At 44.6% G+C, this 21,291-nt stretch overlaps 1 protein-coding gene across 10 annotated transcripts in view; it reads left to right on the forward strand.

The window, feature by feature from the left end:
* Window positions 1-21,291, forward strand: part of GPHN (gephyrin) — a 582,839-nt gene that overhangs the window by 512,944 nt on the left and 48,604 nt on the right. For all 10 annotated transcript variants that reach the window (XM_077818687.1, XM_077818689.1, XM_077818688.1 and 7 more), the window contains 4 exons: window positions 668-787; window positions 15,745-15,803; window positions 16,024-16,177; window positions 18,333-18,454. In XM_077818687.1, the coding sequence (XP_077674813.1) occupies window positions 668-787; window positions 15,745-15,803; window positions 16,024-16,177; window positions 18,333-18,454 (455 nt within the window). The remainder of the gene's footprint in view (window positions 1-667; window positions 788-15,744; window positions 15,804-16,023; window positions 16,178-18,332; window positions 18,455-21,291) is intronic.

Here is a 21,291-nt window from a genome sequence, read left to right on the forward strand (position 1 = left end):
GCCCCATGCAAACCTCAATGTTTGGAGTTGATCTACCTCACAGTAATGGAGAAACCTGCTCAGAAGTAAAGCACGGGACATGTTTTTTCAGGAAGAGTTTTTCCTAACCAGCTTTGTTAGTTCTTTCATTTTCAAAAATGCATTTTAGTGCTAGTAAAAGTCTGCAGCCCTGGAGACCACAGTCCTCTATCCAAAGACCATATACCACAGTGGCTCTTTGCCTGTGTGCTTCATCCCCAACTCAGAATGACCACCTCTTTTTGTGACAGGGGAGTTAATTCTCCTGATCTAATCATTCTTTGGCTTCTTTACCAAAGGGCACCAATATATTACCCATTGTGATAGTTTCAGTCATTTTCCCAGAAGATAGGTGTCCACATCACAAAAAATAACTACCAGTTTATTTCATACTGCCATCAGATAATAACGGCTCTCAATTACTAATGAGCTGAGTCAGATTTGAACCTGTTTTATTCTTTAATTACCTAAGGGATTTACCCATATTAATTCTACTAACTCATATCAAGAAAAAAATAAGCCATGCTATGAAAAGGATTTATTACTCTCCAGTTTATTTCTGCAGTGTTCAAATGTTTTCAGGTTTTCCCATTCCCTTGTTAAAAGTAAATTAGTTGTCATCATTTGCTTGTTTGTTTATTTTTTTCAGCCAACTCAGACTGTGATGCCTGGTCAGGTAATGCGGGTTACAACAGGTGCTCCAATCCCTTGTGGTGCTGATGCTGTGGTGCAAGTAGAAGACACAGAACTCATCAGGGAATCAGATGATGTGAGTCATAATTAAAAACTCATTATGCTAGTAATTCTGTGTGCAGTAGCATGGTACCAGGGATTGCAAAGATTCATTGTGCAATCCAGTAGCCTCCAAGGGGACATTGTGTCCTAGCGTCCATGCCATTCGTTTTTGGGTTTTTTTGCCCTGTTTATTAAGATTAGAGTACCAAATCCAGAAGGAGTCAAATACACTATACCTGACTCCTCTTCCTGGAATCTCATAAATCTCTCAATATTCCTGCTTCACGTAGTATCCTAGTCCATGCAGTCCTGTTGAAGGCTTATTTAGTCTCTTCTAGTATCTTGATTTGGGTTTTGAGATGCTGCAAACTCTTTATGCACTGAGAACTTGAGAATCTATATTAGTTGCATGCCCACTGGAAGCCTCTATCACTTATTGCATTGATATACGTTTCTATTAGCGGCAGGTAATAACAGGTTTGGTACTGAGAGCCTGCCTCAGTATTCTTTGCACAAGGAAGATAATACTGATCCAAATATCCCACCTGTTAGCACATCCTCAGAGGAGATGTAACATGTTCATCAGAAGGAAATCTCAGGTTAGCATCTCTCAGTTAGAATCTGCATCATCTGCCCAAATTGTGCTACCTAGTAATCAGGCTCTGCTAGATCCTGCAAAAGTAAACTAGCATACTCCAGCAACAGTACTGCCCACTTGTAAAAGGGCTGATAAATACTATGTTCCATCTAAAGATTAGGAGTTTCTGGTTTCTCATCCCTCTCCCAACTCCCTGGTTGTTGAAGCTTTAAATGAACGTGGAAGGCAACACCACCACTAAATCAACACCATACGTCAAAGATCAGAAGCATCTCAATTTGTTTGGTCACAAATCATATTCGTTTGCAATTCTGCAGTTTAGAATCATAAACTATCAGACACTTGATGGCAAAATATAATCACACCAACTACTCAAAGTTCAATTTATTTATTGAGCATTTACCACCAGAACAGAGGGACCAATTTCAACCAATCATTACAGAGGGTCAACTTCTTGTCAGAACATCCCTGCAGGCCTCTTTGGATGCCACTGACATAGCTGCTTTCTCTGTTTCTACAGTGGTAGTCATGAGAAGGGCCTCCTGGCTTCAGCACTCAGGATTTCTGAGGAAGGTCCGGAACACAGTAAAGGACCTTGCCTTTGACAGCTTAATTTACACAACTGTGCATAAAAGGAAATTTAGTAAATCCCAGACAGTGCAGAGATCTCATCTTGTTCAATTCTCCAGCTTCCAGAGACCTTATGAACCCCAATGAAAGAGGCAGAGGTTCCAGAAAAAGAGGCCGTCTGCTGCACAGGCATTGACCTCACAACCCTCCTCATCAAAAAAACCATTTTGATGGGGTGGTCAAGGTTCTGATTTACCTTCCCCTTACTAACTGCAATGGTTCAGATGCCTTCCTTGCTTCAGGGATGACCTTTCTCACTTCCGACAAGCTTGGAAGCATATCACTATATACAGGTGAATTTTGGAGATCATATCAGCAGGGTACTCCACTTTACTTTCCTCCCTATACCCCTTCTCTCTCCCTCTTCAAGGACCCCTCTTGTGAGCATCTTCTAGAACAGGAAATAGACTTCCTTCTGAACTTAGGTGCTATAGAAACAGTCCCTGTGAAAGATAGAGGGAAGTGGTTTTATTCCAGGTACTTTCTGGTTCCAAAAAAGAATGGCGGGTGGAGACCCATTCTAGATCTAAGGCTTCTCAAGAGGTTCGTGAAGATAATAGAAATTCAAAATAACACTTACAGCAATAATACCATCATTGGACCTAGGAGATTGGTTCTTGGCCCTCAACCTACAAGATGCATATTTCTATATAGTGATTCACCTTTCCCACAGAAGGTTCCTATTCCACTCTAGCTCAAGACCACTTTCAATAAAGTGCTTCCATTCAGCCTCCCTTCTGCTCCCAGAGTGGTTTTGAAGGTTCTGTCAGTCGGAGCAGCTTATGTTTGCAGAAAAAGGAATCCTATTATTCGCATATTTTGATGATTGAATGCTAAAGAAGTGCTTCTGCAGCAAGATCTCAGTCGCAATTAGCACTATTTCTCAGCCTGGGACAGCAGTTAAATATTCAGAAATTCACCTTGACCCTGGTGCAAAGATTGGAATTCATAACTCGATGTGGTAGCAGCCGAAGACTACCTCCCAATTCGCAGGTTTACAACCATAGCAAATTTAGTCACTATAGTTCAAATCAGTCCCTAGACATCAGTCAAAAAAATGGATCCGGTTGTTGGGGCATATGGCAGCTTGTACTTTTGTGATAAGCCAGTGAGGTTGCACATGTGTTGCCTTCACCGTTGGCTCAGAACTGTTTATTCACCAAGCAAACACAGCTTGAAGAAACTACTCTCAGTGCCTATAGTTGTGAAGAAGTCCCTCGACTGGTGGAAAGACCCTCACAATGCTTTCATAAGAGCCCCCTTTGCTCAGCTGTCTCCAGTGGTCATAACAACAACAGATGCATTCCTGTTCTTCTTTGAGTGCTTGTTCGTATCAATTCCAATTAGGTGTGTGTGCACCACGTGCACAGTTCTCCGGAAGGTTTTACTCCTAGCAGCATCCATCGGGTCGGCTCTAGAGCCCTCTGGAGTCGCGTCTTCATGGCACCGTATATGAGGCCCTTCTTACCGCCAGTGACAGTCATTGGAGCATTTCGTCTCTCGTGTTCAACAAGCAATTCTCTAGCGTACTATGTCTGTAAATAGCTAAAGACCATTTTTAAAAAATTGTTTGTAGTTAGTTAGATATTTGGAATCGGGGTATTGGGGTGTGTTTTCCCTCCCCCGTTTCCCTCTCCCTCTCCCGTGCCCATGGCATTCCTCAGACCCAGGGGTTTAAGCCATTTGAGGTTTGCCAGAAGTCTATGCCCCAGGGCAACCCACACTTGGCTTGTCTAAAGTGCTGGGGGAGTCCCATCGAATGGACAGGTGTAAGATTTGTCAGAGTTTTTGCCCCCACATGAAGAAAGAGAGGGACCACAGATTAAAGTTACTGCTAATGGAAGCAGCTCTGCGCCTTCAGTCTGAGTTGAACCCCATGGACATGACACCGGGCTTTTCAGCATCGGTGCGCAGTGTGCCAGCTTCAGTCCGGGAGATGCCAAGGAAGGACTCTGGGATCAGCACTCCACGTTGCCAAGCATGGCACAGAATCAATCTCGGCACCGCTCACAGTCTCCTGTCCCAAAGAAGCAGCACAGGAAGACTGATAGAGGGCGCTCCCCTTCCCATGCAAGGGAACGGGAACCACCCAAGGGAGGGCAACTGGTGCAAGACCGCACCTCCCCTCCAACTCAACAGCCAGCACCGTCGACTCCAGGCCTATGGGAGGGACCATTGATTCCAGTGCCAGTGGAGGAGACCCAGGTGGAAGATTTGGACCTTCCTTCCATACCTGAAACTTATGAGGCAGTGCGGGATCTGATAACTCTGACAGGTCCACATTCTTCTGACCACGGTGCCACTGCACCAGCCCGGAGGCCCCAAATGACACCAGTGCAGTCCAGGGGCAAGCTGGCTATGACTCAGCAACAATCTCCATCACCCTGGTGCACGGTGCCACCATGGTCTCTGCGCACGGACTCACTGGAGTCCGAATCAGACATGGACTCATGTGTGTCCCAGAGAAGCCAGCACTATAGCCACCGGCACTCCCAGACAGCAGGGATGACTCAAACCTTCCCCACTGTACTGTGGCCAACACAATGGCAAGTACCAGCTCAGATGCCAACTTAGTGGCCCTTCTGGACACCATGGGCTTACTACCAGTCCCAGGGGTCTGCCTTTGCATGCTCCTTTTTGGTCACTTCCAAGAGAAGGACTGTGTCCAGGGCCAGGGAGCTCTCCCAAGCATTAGCCACTACTAGCACCACAATTGGTACTGCACCCATCACCGACCGCAGAACCGGTGCCGGCACTGACAGCAGGACCAGCACTGACATGGACAACAGAGCCAGCACTGCACCCGGCAGCACCATATCCGGCACTGCAGCTATGATCAGTTCCACGGAAGGTACCACAGCCGGTGCAGCGACCAGTGCTGTGGCTGGCACCAAGGCGGACTCCGATTTGGGGGTGGAATCACAGTGTTTTGAGGAGCCAGACAGGCAGGAGGGGCCCTCCCTTGTTCGGGGCTCCTGATTATTGTGTCCAGATGAGGCGGTGGCAGGAACATCCTTGGGGCCTTGCCTTCCCAACAGCAGAGCCCACCTTGAACTTCTCAGGTGGGTCGTTCAAAACCTTGGGATACAGATGGAAGAGGTCACTGAGGTGTCAGATCTAATGGTGGACGTTTTATCCCTGGCATTTTATCATCAGGGTGGCCCTTTCCCTGATTAAAACCATTCAGAAGAACACAAAAACTCTCTGGCAAACACCATCCTCTCTGGCTCCTACAGCTAAAGGAGTCAAGAGAAAGTACTTTGTGTCCTCCAAGGTCCACCCCCCACCAGACTCATTGATGGTGGCGGCTGTCAATGAGAGGGACAGTCAAGGGCAACAAGGGCCTACCCCTCAAGCTAAGGTTGCAAAGAAGCTGGACCTCTTCGGGAGGAAGATAAACTCCACCAGTGGGCTCTAGCTTCAAATCGCAAACCAGCCATCGATCCTTAGCCATTTTAACTTTAAGTCATGGGACGCAATGTCAAAATTTTCAGACCTTGTCCCACCAGACTCTAAGCCAGAATCCTTGGCTCTCATGGATGAGGGCAAGACAGTCACCAGAATGTCGCTGCAAGTGGCATTAGACTCGGCAGTCTCTACAATGCAAGTGATGTCCTTGGGCATCGCAATGTGCCATTGCTCATGGCTGCAGGCCTCAGGCCTCCCCAGGGAGGTCCAACAGGCAATTCAGGATCTCCTGTTTGAGGGGGCCACATTATTTTCAGAGAAAACGGACTTGAGACTCTACAGTTTGAAAGACTCCCGAGCCACTCTGAGATCGCTGGGACTCCTGCTACCCAGCATAGACAATTTAGGCCTCATCCCATGACACGACTATACCAGGGGCAGTCTAAGCAGGACCAGAACTGTAGGCAACCTAGAAATCTGAATCGCCGTCGCCAACCCCAGCCCCCAAACAACAGGGGCTCTGGGTCGAACAGGCAACCACCAGGCCCTAGGCAGACCTTTTGAGGATGTGCTTGAGGACATTATACCAACCTCCCAACTGGATCCTTGTTTCCTGTTTTTGGCACATCTGTCCCATTTCTACTGAGTGTGGTCCCAAATCACCTCAGACAGTTGGGTCCTCCACCTGGTAGAAATGGGATATTCTCTCCAATTTTTCTCTCTCACCCTCTCACCCCCCCTTCACTCATCTAGGAGGTACAAATCCTCCTATCAGCGGGGGCTGTGGAGGAGGTTCCGCTGGAGCTCAGCAGAAAAGGTTTTACTCCCGTTATTTCCTAATACCAAAACAAAGGGGGCCTCAGACCCATCTTGGACCTGCACAATCTCAACAAGTTAATGAAGAAACTAAAGTTTCTTATGGTCTCTTTGGCCACTATCTTCCTGTCCCTGGATCCTGCAGATTGGTATGCTGTCCTTGACTTGAAGGATGCATACTTCCACATTTCCATAATCCCGCCACACAGGTGCTTCTTAAGGTTTGTAGTCTGGAGTTCCCACTACCAATTTACAGTACTACCATTCAGCCTATCATCAGCACCTCGGGTGTTCGCCAAATGTATATCGGTCATGCTGCTTTTCTGTGGAAGAGGCGGTTCAGGTATTTCCTTTCCTAGACGAGTGGCTAGTCAAGGGCCAGTCCAACAGACTGTGGATCAACGTGTCTGCCTCATAAGATCCACCTTCAGCGCATGGGTCCTAAACACTCAAAAGTCAACGCTCATCCTTATTCAGAGAATAGAGTTCATAGGGGCAGTGCTAGACTAAAGACAGGCCAGAGCGTTCCTACCTCAATCCTGCTTCCAGACCATTCATGACATCATACAGGACCTCAAACGATTCCCTATAACCACAGTAAGAAGTTGCTTAAAACTCCTAGGTCACATGGCATCTTGCACGTATGTAGTGCAACATGTGAGGCTCAGACTCAGACCTCTCCAAGCTTGGCTAGCATCGGTGTATCAACCGAGAAGGCACAGCTTAGACAAGGTGGTTACCCTTCCACTGGGTGTTCTCAGGTCTCTTTACTGGTGGCTCGACCCGCATTTGGTGTGTGCAGGGTTTGCATTCTCCAAACCCTGTTCCTGACCACAGACTCCTCGGCCATGGGGTGGAAGGCGCACTTTGGAGAGCACAGAACTCAGGGTCTCTGGTCTCCGAAGGAACTGATGCTTTACATCAAATGTGAGGGAGCTCAGGGCAGTCCAGCTGGCATGTCAGGCATTTTGGCCTCTCCTGGAGGGCAAGTGCATTTCGGTCCTGACAGACAATAAAACAGTGATGTTTTATATCAACAGACAGGGGGAGCATGTGCCTCTCCCCTGTGTCAGGAAGCCCTCAAGCTCTGGGAGTTCTGCATAGCAGACTCCATATTTTTGGAAGCGTCCTATCTTCCACGGTCGCAGAATGAACTAGCAGACTATCTCAGCAGGTCTTTTCACAATCACAAGTGGTCTATCTACTTGGATGTAATAAGCAATATCTTCCAACTGTGGGGAGTTCCCCAGATTGATCTGTTCGCCACAAGGACCAACAGGAAGTGCCTACAATTCTGCCCCTTCCTGAACCACAGCCCAGGTTCATTGGCAAATACTTTTCTGCTTCCATGGAAGGAATGCCTTTTCTACCCGTTCCCTCCTATGCCACTGATTCACAAGGTCTTTTTCCCGAAACCTCATGCCAATAGCTGCAAGCAGAGGCTCCACTCCCTGGAAGTGCGGCATGCACTGGCATTTTACATTAAATGAACTAAGCCATTCTGCAAGTCGAACCAGCTGTTTGTTGCGGTAGCAGACAGGATGAAAGGCCTCCCAGTGTCCACGCAAAGGATATCATCATGGATCATATCCTGTATACGGACTTGTTACGACCTGGCAAAGGTCCCTGCCCCCGCTCTGACTGTGTACTCCACCAGAGCCCAGGCATCCTCGGTGGCCTTCCTGGCCTAGATACTGATCCAGGAGATATGTAGAGCAGCAACATGGTCTTCGGTCCACACCTTCCCTTCACATTATGCCATCGCCCAGCATGCCAGGGACAATCATAGAATATCAGGGTTGGAAGGGACCTCAGGAAGTCATCTAGTCCAACCCCCTGCTCAAAGCAGGACCAATCCCCAATTAAATCATCCCAGCCAGGGCATTGTCAAGCCTAACCTTAAAACCTCAAAGGAAGGAGATTCCACCACCTCCCTAGGTAAAGCATTCCAGTGCTTCACCACCCTCCTAGTGAAAAAGTTTTTCCTAATATCCAACTAAACCTCCCCCACTGCAACTTGAGACCATTACTCCTTGTCCTGTCATCTGCTGCCACTGAGAACAGTCTAGATCCATCCTCTTCGGAACCCCCTTTCAGGAAGTTGAAAGCAGCTATCAAATCCCCCCTCATTCTCCTCTTCTGCAGACTAAACAATCCCAGTTCCCTCAGCCTCTCCTCGTAAGTCATGTGTTCCAGTCACCTAATCATTTTTGTTGCCCTCTGCTGGATGCTTTCCAATTCTTCCACATTCTTCTTGTAGTGTGGGGCCCAAAACTGGACACAGTACTCCAGATGAGGCGTCACCAATGTCAAATAGAGGGGAACGATCACGTCCCTCAATCTGCTGGCAATGCCCCTACTTATACAGCCCAAAATGCCATTAGCCTTCTTGGCAACAAGGGCACACTGTTGACTCATATCCAGCTTCTCGTCTACTGTAACCCCTAGGTCCTTTTATGCACAACTGCTGCCTAGCCACTTGGTCCCTAGTCTGTAGCAGTGCATGGGATTCTTCCTTCCTAAGTGAAGGACTCTGCATTTGTCCTTGTTGAACCTCATCAGATTTTTTTGGCCCAATCCTCTAATTTGTCTAGATCCCTCTGTATCCTATTCCTCCCCTCCAGTGTATCTACCACTCCTCCCAGTTTAGTGTCATTTGCAAACTTGCTGAGGGTGCAGTCCACGCCATCCTCCAGATCATTTATGAAGATGTTGAAGAAAACCGGCCCCAGGACTGAACCTTGGGGCACTCCGCCTGGTACCGGCTGCTAACTAGACGTGGAGCCTTTGATCACTACCCGTTGAGCCCGACGATCTAGCCAGTTTTCTATCCACCTTATAGTCCATTCATCCAGCCCATACTTCTTTAACTTGCTGGCAAGAACACTGTGGGAGACAGTGTCAAAAGCTTTGCTAAAGTCCAGGAACAACACGTCCACTGCTTTCCCCTCATCCACAGAGCCAGTTATCTCATCATAGAAGGCAATTAGATTAGTCAGGCATGACTTGCCCTTGGTGAATCCATGCTTACTGTTCCTGATCACTTTCCTCTCCTCTAAGTGCTTCAAAATTGATTCCTTGAGGACTTGCTCCATGATTTTTCCAGGGACTGAGGTGAGGCCTATAGTTCCCCAGATCCTCCTTCTTCCCTTTTTTAAAGATGGGCACTGCATTAGCCTTTTTCCAGTCATCCGGGACCTCCCTCGATCGCCATGAGTTTTCAAAGATAATGGCCAATGGCTCTGCAATCACATCCGCCAACTCCTTTAGCACCCTCAGATGCAGCTCATCCAGACCCATGGACTTGTGCTCATCCAGCTTTTCTAAGTAGTCCTGAACCACTTCATTCTCCACAGAGGGCTGGTCACCTCCTCCCCATGCTGTGCTGCCCAGTGCAGTAGTCTGGCGTGAAGACAGAGGCAAAAAAAACATTGAATACATTAGCTTTTTCCACATCCTCTGTCACTAGGTTGCCTCCCTCATTCAGTAAGGGGCCCCTTACAATGCAGTATTCGGCAGGACTATGCTTCAATCAGTGATTCCATGAACCCTGACCCCACCTCCTAGGTAAGGCTTGGGAGTCACCTAATTGGAATCGATATGAGCAAGCACTCAGAGAAGAAGAAACGGTTACTCACCTTCTTGTAACTGTTGTTCTTTGAGATGTGTTGTTCATATCCATTCTAAACCCACCCGCCTTCCCCTCTTTTGGAGTATCTGGCAAGAAGGAACTGGGGAGGTGGTGGGTCAGCAAGGCCCTATATGCAGTACCATGAAGGTGTGACTCCAGGGGGCTTCAGAGCTGACCCGACGGATGCTGCTAGGGGAAAAACCTTCCGGTTAGCTGTGCATGTGGTGTGCACACACTAATTGGAATGGATATGAGCAATACATCTAGAAGAACAACAGTTACAAGAAGGTGAGGAACCATTTCTTGGGTTGGGAGGAGCACATCTAAACGCATACTTCTCAGAGCGGATGGTCATCTTACAAACTCACTCTACACATCAAGTTGATGGAACTCAGGGCAGTCAGGAATACCTGTCTCCATTTTATGCCATTGATCAGGGGCAAATTTGTTAAGATCATGACAGACAAAGAGTCATGCATGGTTTATATCTGTTGTCAAGGGGGAGCTAGTTCACCCTCCCTCTGCACTGAAGCAATGAGACTCTGGAATTGGTGCATATGAAATCATCTCAGCAGCTTACCTACTGGGCATTTGAAACATCACCACAGATACCCTTAGCGGACGCTTTTCTCAGGATCATAAGTGGGAGATAGATCCCTTTATGCCCCACCACGTATTTCAGTGTTGGGGCATCCTACAGATAGACCTGTTCACCATGATCAGAAACAGGAAGTGCTTCCAGTTCTGCTCAAGAGGGGGACTGAGTCGCCACTCCTTGGGAGATGCATTTCTCCTTCACTGGACTTTGAGTTTCTTGTATGTGTTTCCTCCAATCCTCTAATATCCAAGCTGCTGATCAAGATGAGGAAAGACAAAGCCAGAGTTTTTCTGGTGTTTCCAACATGGCCAAGACAAGCATGGTTTTCTTACCTCATCCAGTTGGCTGCTTATCAACTGATCACCTTCCGATCATCCCCCATCTTCTCTCTTAGGATGCCAGTCAAATTCTTCACCCAACCTCAAGATTCTTCACCTCAGGGCATGGCTGATCAGTGGTTCGCGGGAGGAAGTGAGAAGAGTATTGTTACATAATAGGAAGCAGTCTATCTGTCATAGCTACAAAAATGGATGAGACTCAGCCACTGATCAGACCTAAGAAACCTTCTACCTGCATCCGCTTCACTGTCAGATATACTAGATTACATCCTAGAACTAAAGAAGCCAGTTTTGTCTTTGAGTTCAATTAGGATACATTTGGCAGCTATTACAGCCTTCCATTTCCCAGTAGAGGGCTTTTCAGTGTTCAGACATCTGATGATGGTGAGATTTCTCAAGGGGTTGGGGAATCTCTTTCCAAGAGAGAAACATCCTGCCCGGGTTTGGGACCTTAACATGGTGATTATATGCTTTATGAGGCCTCCCTTTGATCCGGTGGCAACCTACCAACTGATCTATGAAAACGGCCTTCGTGGTAGCCATTACTTCTGCACAAAGAGTTGGGGAGATAGGGGCTGTGATGGCATATCCCCCCTTCAGAGTATTCTTCAAGGACAAGATCACATCATGACCACATCCCAAATTTTTACTGAAGGTGTCACCTAACTTCCACATTAACCAGTCTATTCATCTTCCAGTGTTCTTTCCTAAACCACACCTGAACAAGGAGGATGTGATATTACATACACTCAATGTCAGAAGTGTATTAGCCTTGGACAGGATTAAGTCGTTTAGAAAATCTCCCTGATTCTTTGTGTCTATGGTGGACAGATCTCCAGTTTCCAAGCAAAGACTCTTTAGATAGATATCTGGCTATATTACTTTTTGTTATCAATCTAATGATCTCCAACCTCCTTCTAGAACAGTGGTTCCCGAACTTTAACAGCCCGCGAACCCCTTTCACTAAATTGTGAAATCTCGTGAACCCCATCCTAAAAATGAATATTTCCAGGGATTTAAGTTTAAATTTCCTTCGCACTCCGTGAGGCTCCTGCTGCTGGACCCCATTGACCGCCCCGGTCAACTGAGCTCCACTGAGCTCAGGCTGCAGGTCCCACTGACCGCTGGGACTTGGGCTGTCAGCCCCAACTGCCCAGCCCCACTATTCCTGGGGCTCAGGCTGTCAGCCCTGTGCAGAGCGCTGGGGTTCGGGCGGCCGGCTCCCCCGCTGACGGGGGCAGGGCTCAGGCTGCCAGCCCCAATTGCCCTGCCCTGCTCTCCCTGGGGCTCTGGCTGTCTGCCCTGCAACTGGGTCCCACCTGCAGCCTCCAATGCCCGGGGTCCTCTGGCTGCCACTGTTCTAGAGTGCTAACCCATTTAACTCTTTTGCTACTTCAGTAGCCTCTCTTATGAATTTTCCATTGCTGAGGTATGTAGAGCCGCAACTTGAACCTCCATACACACCTTTTCTGAATATGATGCAGTAATTCATGACTCAGCTTCTGATGCTGTGCTGTCTTTGATCTTGGACTTGACTCCAAAGTGCCCCCCACTTAGAGGGTTCTGCTTGAACCTGCTTGAGCACCCATAGGGACACTACTCAAAGAAGGAAGAGAGCTTACTGACCCTGTGCAGTAACTGTAGTTTTTCGAGATGTGCCCCCCTATGGGTACTTCACTACCTTCCCTCCTTCCCCTCTGCTTTGGAGTTCTCTGCTGTGGAGCTTTGAGGTAGTGAAGGAACTTAGGGCAGTTCATCTGTGCAGCTCTATATAGCCATGGTGCAGAACACGAAGTGGAACAGAGAATATCCGTGGCCTGAACGGGCACTGCTACCTGACATCTCTTATCAAAGGCACATGGGGCGTGTGGGCACCTGAAGGGGAGCACCCATGGGGACAACATCTTGAAGAACTATAGTTACTGCACAGGATGAGTAACCTCTCCTTCTGGGTCATAGGACCTCATGCACTTATGTAATACAGCAGGCCTGACTTCACCTATGCTCCATGCAAGATAGCATGTGGACATGAGAATGCAGATCGCCCCAAGAAGTCCTCTAATTGCTATACTGATGGAAGGACTGTCTCCAGGTATGCAAAGGAGTGCTGTTTTCTCCTCCTCTGCCTACCGAGAATGTTAGGAACCATTAGGAAAGGGATTTATAATAAAACAGTAAATATCATATAAATCCATGGTGTGCCCACACCTTGAATACTGTGTGTATTCTGCAGTTCTGGTTTCCCCATCTCAAAAAAGATATATTAGAATTGGAAAAAGTACAGAGAAGGGGAACAAAAATGATTGGGGTATGGAACAGCTTTCATATGAGGAGAGATTAAAAAGACTGGGACTGTTCAGCTTGGAAAAGAGACGACTAAGGGGGGATATGGTAGAGGTCTATAAAATCATGAATGGTGTGGAGGAAATGTTATTTACCCCTTCTCATAACATAAGAACCAGGGGTCACCCAATGAAATTTAATAGGCAGCAGGTTTAAAACAAACATAAATAAGTACTTCTTCACAGAACACACAATAAATTTGTTGAATTCATTGCCGGGAGATGTGGTGAAGGCCAAAAGTATAGCTGAATGAAAAAAAGAATTAGATAAATTCATGGAGGATAGGTCCATCAATAGCTGTTAGCCAAGACAGTCAGGGATGCAACCCCATGTTCTGGGTGTTCCTGAACCTTTGATTGCTGGGACTGGACAACAGGGGATGGATAAATTGCCCTGTTCTGTTCACACCCTCTGAAGCATCTGGCACCAGCCACTGTCGGAAGACAGGATACTGGCCTACATGGACCATTGGTCTGACCCATTATGGCCATTCTCATGTTCTATCTATACCATCTATCTATGAAAATAGCCTTTGTAGTAGCTATACAATCAGCTCTAAGGGTACGGGGGATTCAGGCTGTCATGGCTAATCCACCTTAAACAATGTTCTGTAAAGACAAAGTGACTGCTGAAATGTCTATCTAATTATATTAGATCACATTATGAGTTAGCTAGAGTAGATCCACCCATGCAGGTTACAGCTCACTCCATCAGGGCTAGGAAGCTTCAACAGCTCCTCTGAGAAGCATAGCAGTTTCATAAATTTGCAAGGAAGCAACATGGGGTCAGTCTTTCACCTAGTATTATTCATTATTTGAGGACTTAAGAGCAGATGCTCACTTTGGCAGAGGTGTCCTGCAATCAATGTTTAAATAGGACTCTTAGCACTCATGTCCTGTTTATGAGTCACTGTGTGCAAGTCACCTGAAGTGAAATATATATGAACAGTCATTCAAAGAAAGAACAACCACTTATTTTACAATCACTGGTTCTTCGAGATATGTTGTCCACCTGGATTTCCATGATCTGTTGTCTTTTCCAACTACTATGGAGTCTTATCCCAGCTGGGATTCTGTGTTGTCAAAAGAATGGAGGGACAGTGCTGCTCACTCCACCCTTCAGGTTGGGGGGGAACTTGAGGGCACCCAGGATGCAAGCATGATCCCAATGAATACTGCTAGACAAAAGAACCCAATCTCACAAACATGGGGCACATGCACATCATAAGTGCAATCCATGTGGACAATACATCTTGAAGAACCACAGTTACTATGAGGTAAGTAATTATCCATTGTCAGCAGATTAAGATTGCATTATCATAACTCTTAATTTATTGGTTTTCAGAAGTTTACATATAGCCAATCTCCATATTTTGGAAGAGTACAAGACATCACAGGGAAACCTTAACTCTGCAACAGTGTTTTTGAGTGTTTAATTTAAACCAAAATCCTTTCTGCTTCTCTTTGATGTCTGTCCTGATGAAAATGCCCAATTTTCTGGCACTTCTTTAGAAAAGTAAAGGGTAATCACAGTGTGCTGTCCAATACAAAATACTCTACATAACAGGTTCTAATGTTCCACATGGCAAGGTAGGTATTTCTGAACACATAATGGCTTGCCATGTTTGCCTGCATTGTAAAACAAGTGTCTAACTCATGGCATTGGGGTGCCTCAAGTACAAAAGGTGCTAATACAAAAATAAAATTCTTCTCCATTCTCAGCACAGTACAAATTCAGTGCTGACAACCTACCACTTTCTCACAGCTGAGCATTTTTATCATCCGCCCACTTGCAAAGCTTATAAAATTAAATATTTATACATATCGTGTAGTCTATAAATTAAACTGCCCCAGTGGATTTATTGGCATCAAGCAAATCACCAGAGCATTGAAATCCTGTGTATGTGAACACAAAAATTCTATCAGAAAGCAGAGCTCAGGCTTTCCTACCACTGTCTTGTTCACAGTACATAAACATGACATATTAATCGCTTGCTGATGTTCTGAAGAGGAGTAAAGGTTCTTGCACTACAGAAATTCCAAATAACCCCACCGAAATTTGGGCACACGAGTGGTTGCTACGGTGGGTTTTTTCTTATTACTTATCTGTTGGCGTAGTGCCATATGCTTTACGATGCTGATTGATTTTCTCCCGGGAGAGGCTACTTCTGAAATATTGCTCGAACACAGCAGGTTGACTGAGAAAAGGGGAAGGAATCCCTGTGGTAAATAAGATCAACACACACCCCAAGGATATTGTATGGGGAAGACACATAAACAAAGCAGTCAAAAAAAAGCAAGGCAAAACTATGTATTCAGTGCAGGTTCCTTCTTAGTAAGCTCAGCTGGAAAGTAATTATTTTAAACTCTTTAAATTAGAGCACACATTGTAATACACTCATGATCAGCAGATCAAGAGAAACGAGAGGATGCTTGAACCATAATATGACAGAGTAATCGCTGCTGTGACGAGATCAGACTGTGGCATGGCCATTTTGTGAACCATTAAGAAACAGTGCAGACTGGTGAGAAATAAAAGCTGATTAATTTTGTTTGGTTAACACATCTGGAATTGTGTGACTTTTTTGGTTTTTTTGTTTTTTGTTTTTTGTTTGTTTTTAAAAAAACAGGGCACCGAAGAGCTAGAAGTACGAATTCTGGTGCAGGCTCGACCAGGCCAAGATATCAGGTCTGTAAATAACCTAGTTTTAAAATACTCTAATATCTCTTTAGAGAATATAATGGATAGTGCATTTTATAGTCATTGTTTTACCATAAACAGCACTGAAATTTTGAATTTATGACCAGGGCACAGATGCACACTCCTCACTTGGAGCTTGACCAGGGAACGAGAGTCATTTTGAATTATATTCTGTTTTTTTTTTCTTTTTTTATGATATGGTTTTCAGACCTATAGGACACGACATTAAAAGAGGTGAATGTGTGCTGGCTAAGGGAACCCACATGGGTCCATCGGAGATTGGTCTCTTAGCAACTGTTGGGGTAACGGAAGTAGAAGTTAACAAGTTTCCAGTCGTTGCAGTCATGTCAACAGGGAATGAGGTAAGAAAAATATCTTTAAACTCAAGACTTTTTAAATTTCTTTCTTCTGCAGGCACAGGAATAGTATTTTGGATAGTAATTCCCATCCTAATTCCAATTGGGCCTGTTTAAGTGGTGCTGAGCACCTAAGGATCAGGGAAGCAGTTCACATGTCTATGCATAAAAGCTCCTTAACCCTCTACACACAGGTCCCAAAAGAGATGATTCCTACTCTTAGCAGGTATATATTGTAGGAAGGAGCTGTGCATGAGACTGGTCTCTGCCAGAATATCTTCTTTAGCATATGATACAAAACTGTACTCCTACACGTTTTCTTTGCAGAGGCTTCAAATGCACTATAAAACCCAAATCCTCAGTAAAACTAGATGTTATTTCTTCTAGTATGTTCACAGAAATATAAACAGCACCCAACTGTCCTGTAATTGTTCTCTTATTTCTAATATTCTTTGCAAAATTTTCAAAATTAGAAACATGAATGTTAAAGGATTTATGAAAGACAAGGTGGGTAAGGTAATATCTTAGTTGGTTCAATAAAAGATATTACCTCACCCATCTTGTCTCTCTAATATCCTGGGACCAACATGGCTACAACAACACAGCATTCAAAGGATTTACACTAATACCAGGGGAATTTTTAAACAGCTGGTTTAGGTACTTGTGGGCAATAGCCCTGTGTGGAAGATGAGGCATTTGGACCAATTTCTATAAAAGACAACTTATATCTTTAATTGAATTAAAAGTCCTCATCTTTACCAAATAGAAAATCACTTTTATTATTGTAGCAACTGTGCTGTATTTAAAAAATCCAGTTACCTCAAACATGCATTTTGACCTAACATCTTGACTGTGCTCTTCTGAGGCAAACCTGTTGAACCCCCTGGCAGTATTCTCATCCTATTGGAAGCCTTTGATGTGTTTAAGTTTTAAATCTTTGATGTGTAAAATAGAGCCATAAAAATAAAGCTCTGTTCACATTTGTCCAAACCATTTCTGATTGATGCACCCTGTTGAAATACTTAATGCTTACACAACCCCAATGAAAGTTATTCTGTGACGGCAGAATGCCGACCCAGCTTAGCCTGCAATCTGAACAGCTATCCTAAGATAGACAGGAGTAAGCTGGACAGTAGATACCTCCAGAGAAAGCCCAGGGTGTCCCAAGGAGTGGTGGTGATGAGTTAGTAAGTGAGACTCTTCCCTGTGAGTATCTTTTATATAACATTTTAAACCTAGATCCTGCCCACTTGTGTTCATTAAACTTCCTGTGAAACTTTTCACAAGAACAGGTATTAGTCACAGTCTTGTGACCTAGCCAAGTTCCAACCTGAGTTATTATATTCTTACTACCTAACATCCTCACTGCCATTTCCTTCATCTCCTGTCCTCAACAGCTGTGTTGCTGCATGCTGTTAATCAGCACTACGGTCCATCCCAAAGGCCAAGGTGTTTCAGACCTGGATGAAAGCATTCCTGTTGTAAAATGTGTCTGTATGTTTGTTAGATACTTTGGCATCCTTCAAGATGAAAGATGCTATGTAAATGTAAGATCATCATTATCATCATTGCCAGTTTTCTACCCCTTAAAAATAACACCATTTTTCATCTAAAATGGATGTTATGTTATGAATTACATGGTCGGCATTTGAAGCTGTGCTTAAGTTTTCATCTGTATGTTTCCACATTTAAAATGTATCTTTCAAAGTGAGTAGACACTAGACTTTATTATTCTTGGTCGCTGCCGCATCAACACAGATCCTTAAAGTTTCAGTAAGATCAGAACAAGCAGATCTATCCATCAACCTGGAAATAGTTACAAATTTAGAGTTTGTGATTTGATTTATACTGTATGAGGTTGGAAGCCTGGTACCGCATGAAAAGAGGGTTTGCAGGCATGAATGCATTGAAACAATTTAAGAGAGAGAATCCTAGAAAAATAAATTATTTTGCTCTACCAGTGTCTCAGCCACATGTCTTTTTGGCTTAAATTGCTGCATAGTCTGAATTCACAGAACCTATTTACAGACACACACTGACTGACTTTCATAGGTGTCTGTCAGCAGGAACCATATCCAACTTCAAAAGCAAGAAGTTTCCCATGAGCAAAGGCACATAACACTCTGAGGAGACTGATTGGTAATGTGGCTCTGTTTTATAGTTGTTGAATCCTGAGGATGACCTCTTACCAGGAAAGATCCGAGATAGTAACCGTTCAACTCTCCTAGCTACAATTCAAGAACACGGCTACCCAACAATCAACTTGGGAATTGTGGGAGATAAGTAAGTAGCACATGTTAATAAAGATTGCCATCTGTTGTCACTTCATGTGGTGCAGTTTAACGTAGCAGTGGGGAAAGAAAACATTGCAGAAGCTGCATTCGCTAGCTCACTTCAAGTGCCACAGCATTGTGAGGGTGCTCATTTTGGAAGAGGAGTATTCTGTTATTTTTCTTCCCAGTATAGAGTTTAGCAAGCCACATCCTAGTAGTAAGAGGAATAGTCAGATAAGGATGTTTTTAATGAGAGATGTTTGTCTTGTTTAGTTTTCCTCCTGTTGTACAATTCTAGCATTGCCTCTACTCCCTGCAGTATGGGCTGAGTATAAATTTGGACAGGATAATAACACCAGCATTTGAATGGTGAAGTGTTTTGGTATCTATTCATGCAGCCTCATCCTGGATTGAAACTCACTGTATTTAATAAGGCAAGAACCTGCATCTGGGGAATATATTCTACAGAAATGCCAGTTCCTGATCTTTAAGAAGGTGTCTGTCACACAGTTTATTTTCCATATTAAGATTAATTTAGAGGTTAACTTTTTGTCAGATTTCTTGAATCACTGTCTTTTGGACAAGGCCCCACTCTTGACTGTGGGGTATTGCTAAAACAGAATTCCAGAAATGCATTCGAGGATGCACAAAGTTTTTCAGTGTTGTCCTCAAGTGAGCTCTCTGTTTTGACTCTTGTTATACTTCTGTGATCAAATCATTTTATTCATCTGACAATAATTTCTCCTTGGTTCTAACTAGGAGTGAAAATGAGTTCTGCTTTTGAGAGCTCTAGCAGAAATGTTTGCAGCCTTTGGTGCAAAAGGTTCTCGATGTGCCAATGTGAAATCCAGAGCTTCCTTGTCAGGAGCACCAATTCTCAGGATGCAAGCTTGTGCCTCAGTACAAAAAGTGGTCCAGCTGTGCCAAGAGGACCACTGATACAGGACAAGAGGAATGCTCAGCTGGTACACAGTACTTTGTGGCAGCCTCATAGAAGATTATGACTGATCATGGTGGCTGAGTATATACTAAGTCTCTGGAATCATCAGCCCTGTCTCTGGACATGAATATGTATGTGGGAGGGGGAGTGAGAGAATCTGGAGATTTCAGTAAAAAGCTGTCTGAAATCAAATGCATGGGAGGATTCATCTGATGCCAAATACATATTCTGTATGGAGGAGCACCAAGAAGGTAACTCTTCATGGGATAATACCACCTTTCCCTAGTTTTTCCGACATAAATCCAAGATGGATGATTTTTAGTTTAATTATAATACTGTGCCCCAGAATCCAATGCTGTGCCTTTGGATTAATTCAAAATAAATGTTTACCAGTCTGTAATTAAAACCCTTCAGATCACGTACTGTCAAGACTTCATAGTCAACAGTCAGATGAAATTATCAAAGAAAGACTTTACTCTGGTCAGTTTTCTTCATCCTTCCTGCAGTCTAATCCAGAAAGGTGAAGATTTAGCTTGGGCAGCTTTTGATGTGAGTGATATGATTTCAGAGACTACTGCCTAGAGGTGGATGCCCACAAGTTTGCTTTGCCGCAGATGACTGAATGCCAGCAAGAGTTCCAGAGAGAGCCCAAGGATCTACCATACACTAGAGAGAATTTGTTTTGGGGATCAAATGGAACCTCACTGCGGAAGACAAAGAAAACAATGGCTGTACTGGGTTCTCTTGGACCTGTGTCTTCTCCTTTCGGTCCCTTGTTCAAGGGAGGAAATGGAAAGTCTCCACTTTAAAACCCAGGTGTCGCTTAATTTTTCTTTTAGCCCCATACTGTCCCAGACAGGTATGATTCTAAAATCTTTTGCCATTGGCTAAAGGGGATTCCATCAAACTGAGATTCTGACCTCAGATCATCATGCAAAACCATTGCGCCTCACTTAGTCCCAATCAGGAAGCCCTTGTCCTGTCAGGATAGAGCTTCATATGCACAGTGTGTCTGAGCAGGTGATTCATGTCCTGCTGCCATCATGGAAACCTTTTGCAAGGACCTATGATTCCAAATAGAAAAAATATTTGCAATGTGATATAATTTGGCCCTGGGGAACCTCTTTACTTTTCAAGCACAAAAGTTGTTTGTCAGAACCTAGCTTAAAACAAAGTAAACTCTATCCAGGTATGTCTCACAGCTATTTAGGCCTCTCAGTCAAAGGTAAACAAGTGTCTCTGCAGCCCCTTACTCTCAAGTTCATGAAAGGCTTGACACATTTGAACTCTCCCCATTAAAAAGCCCCTTGCATCTTGGGATAATTATATGATCCTGACTAAGCTGATGAAGATCTGTTTCAACCACTGAGTTTGATACTTGGACAGTCATTTTTCTGGAGGCAGTCAGGCCCATCAAGAGAAATTTGGGGCCCCAGTACATCATGTTTGCTGTGTCCCTCCCACTTCAACCTACTTACAGGCATTTTGAGTGGGCCCCTGAGTGCAGGACCCCAGTACAATTGTTCCCCCTTTTCTCCACTCTGATCAGCCCTGGAGGCAGTTTGTACAGCCTAAAGAATTAATGAGCTTCCAGATCTAGAGTGTGACTACTGAACTTATTTTTATTATTTGTTGCTGTGGACTCATCTGAGAGTCCTCACCAAGTAATGTTAGAATTCCACTTAAATGAGCCTATCGTCCTTATAACATTATTTCCACACCAAATGCCCATCCTTGGGGAGGCTTTTTCTGTATATTTGTCAAAATGTCCTTGGGGTTCTACTAGGGTCAAACAACTGGTTTTTTTTTAAACATTTTATGCTAATTCATGATGCAGTGCTGTTACCAAGAAGACAGTGTCTATATGGGTATTTGAGTGTGTTTCCTTTTGTAATGACATGGTCTGA

This window comes from Eretmochelys imbricata, chromosome 6 (genome assembly GCF_965152235.1).
Source record: "Eretmochelys imbricata isolate rEreImb1 chromosome 6, rEreImb1.hap1, whole genome shotgun sequence".
Lineage (NCBI taxonomy): Eukaryota > Metazoa > Chordata > Testudines > Cheloniidae > Eretmochelys > Eretmochelys imbricata.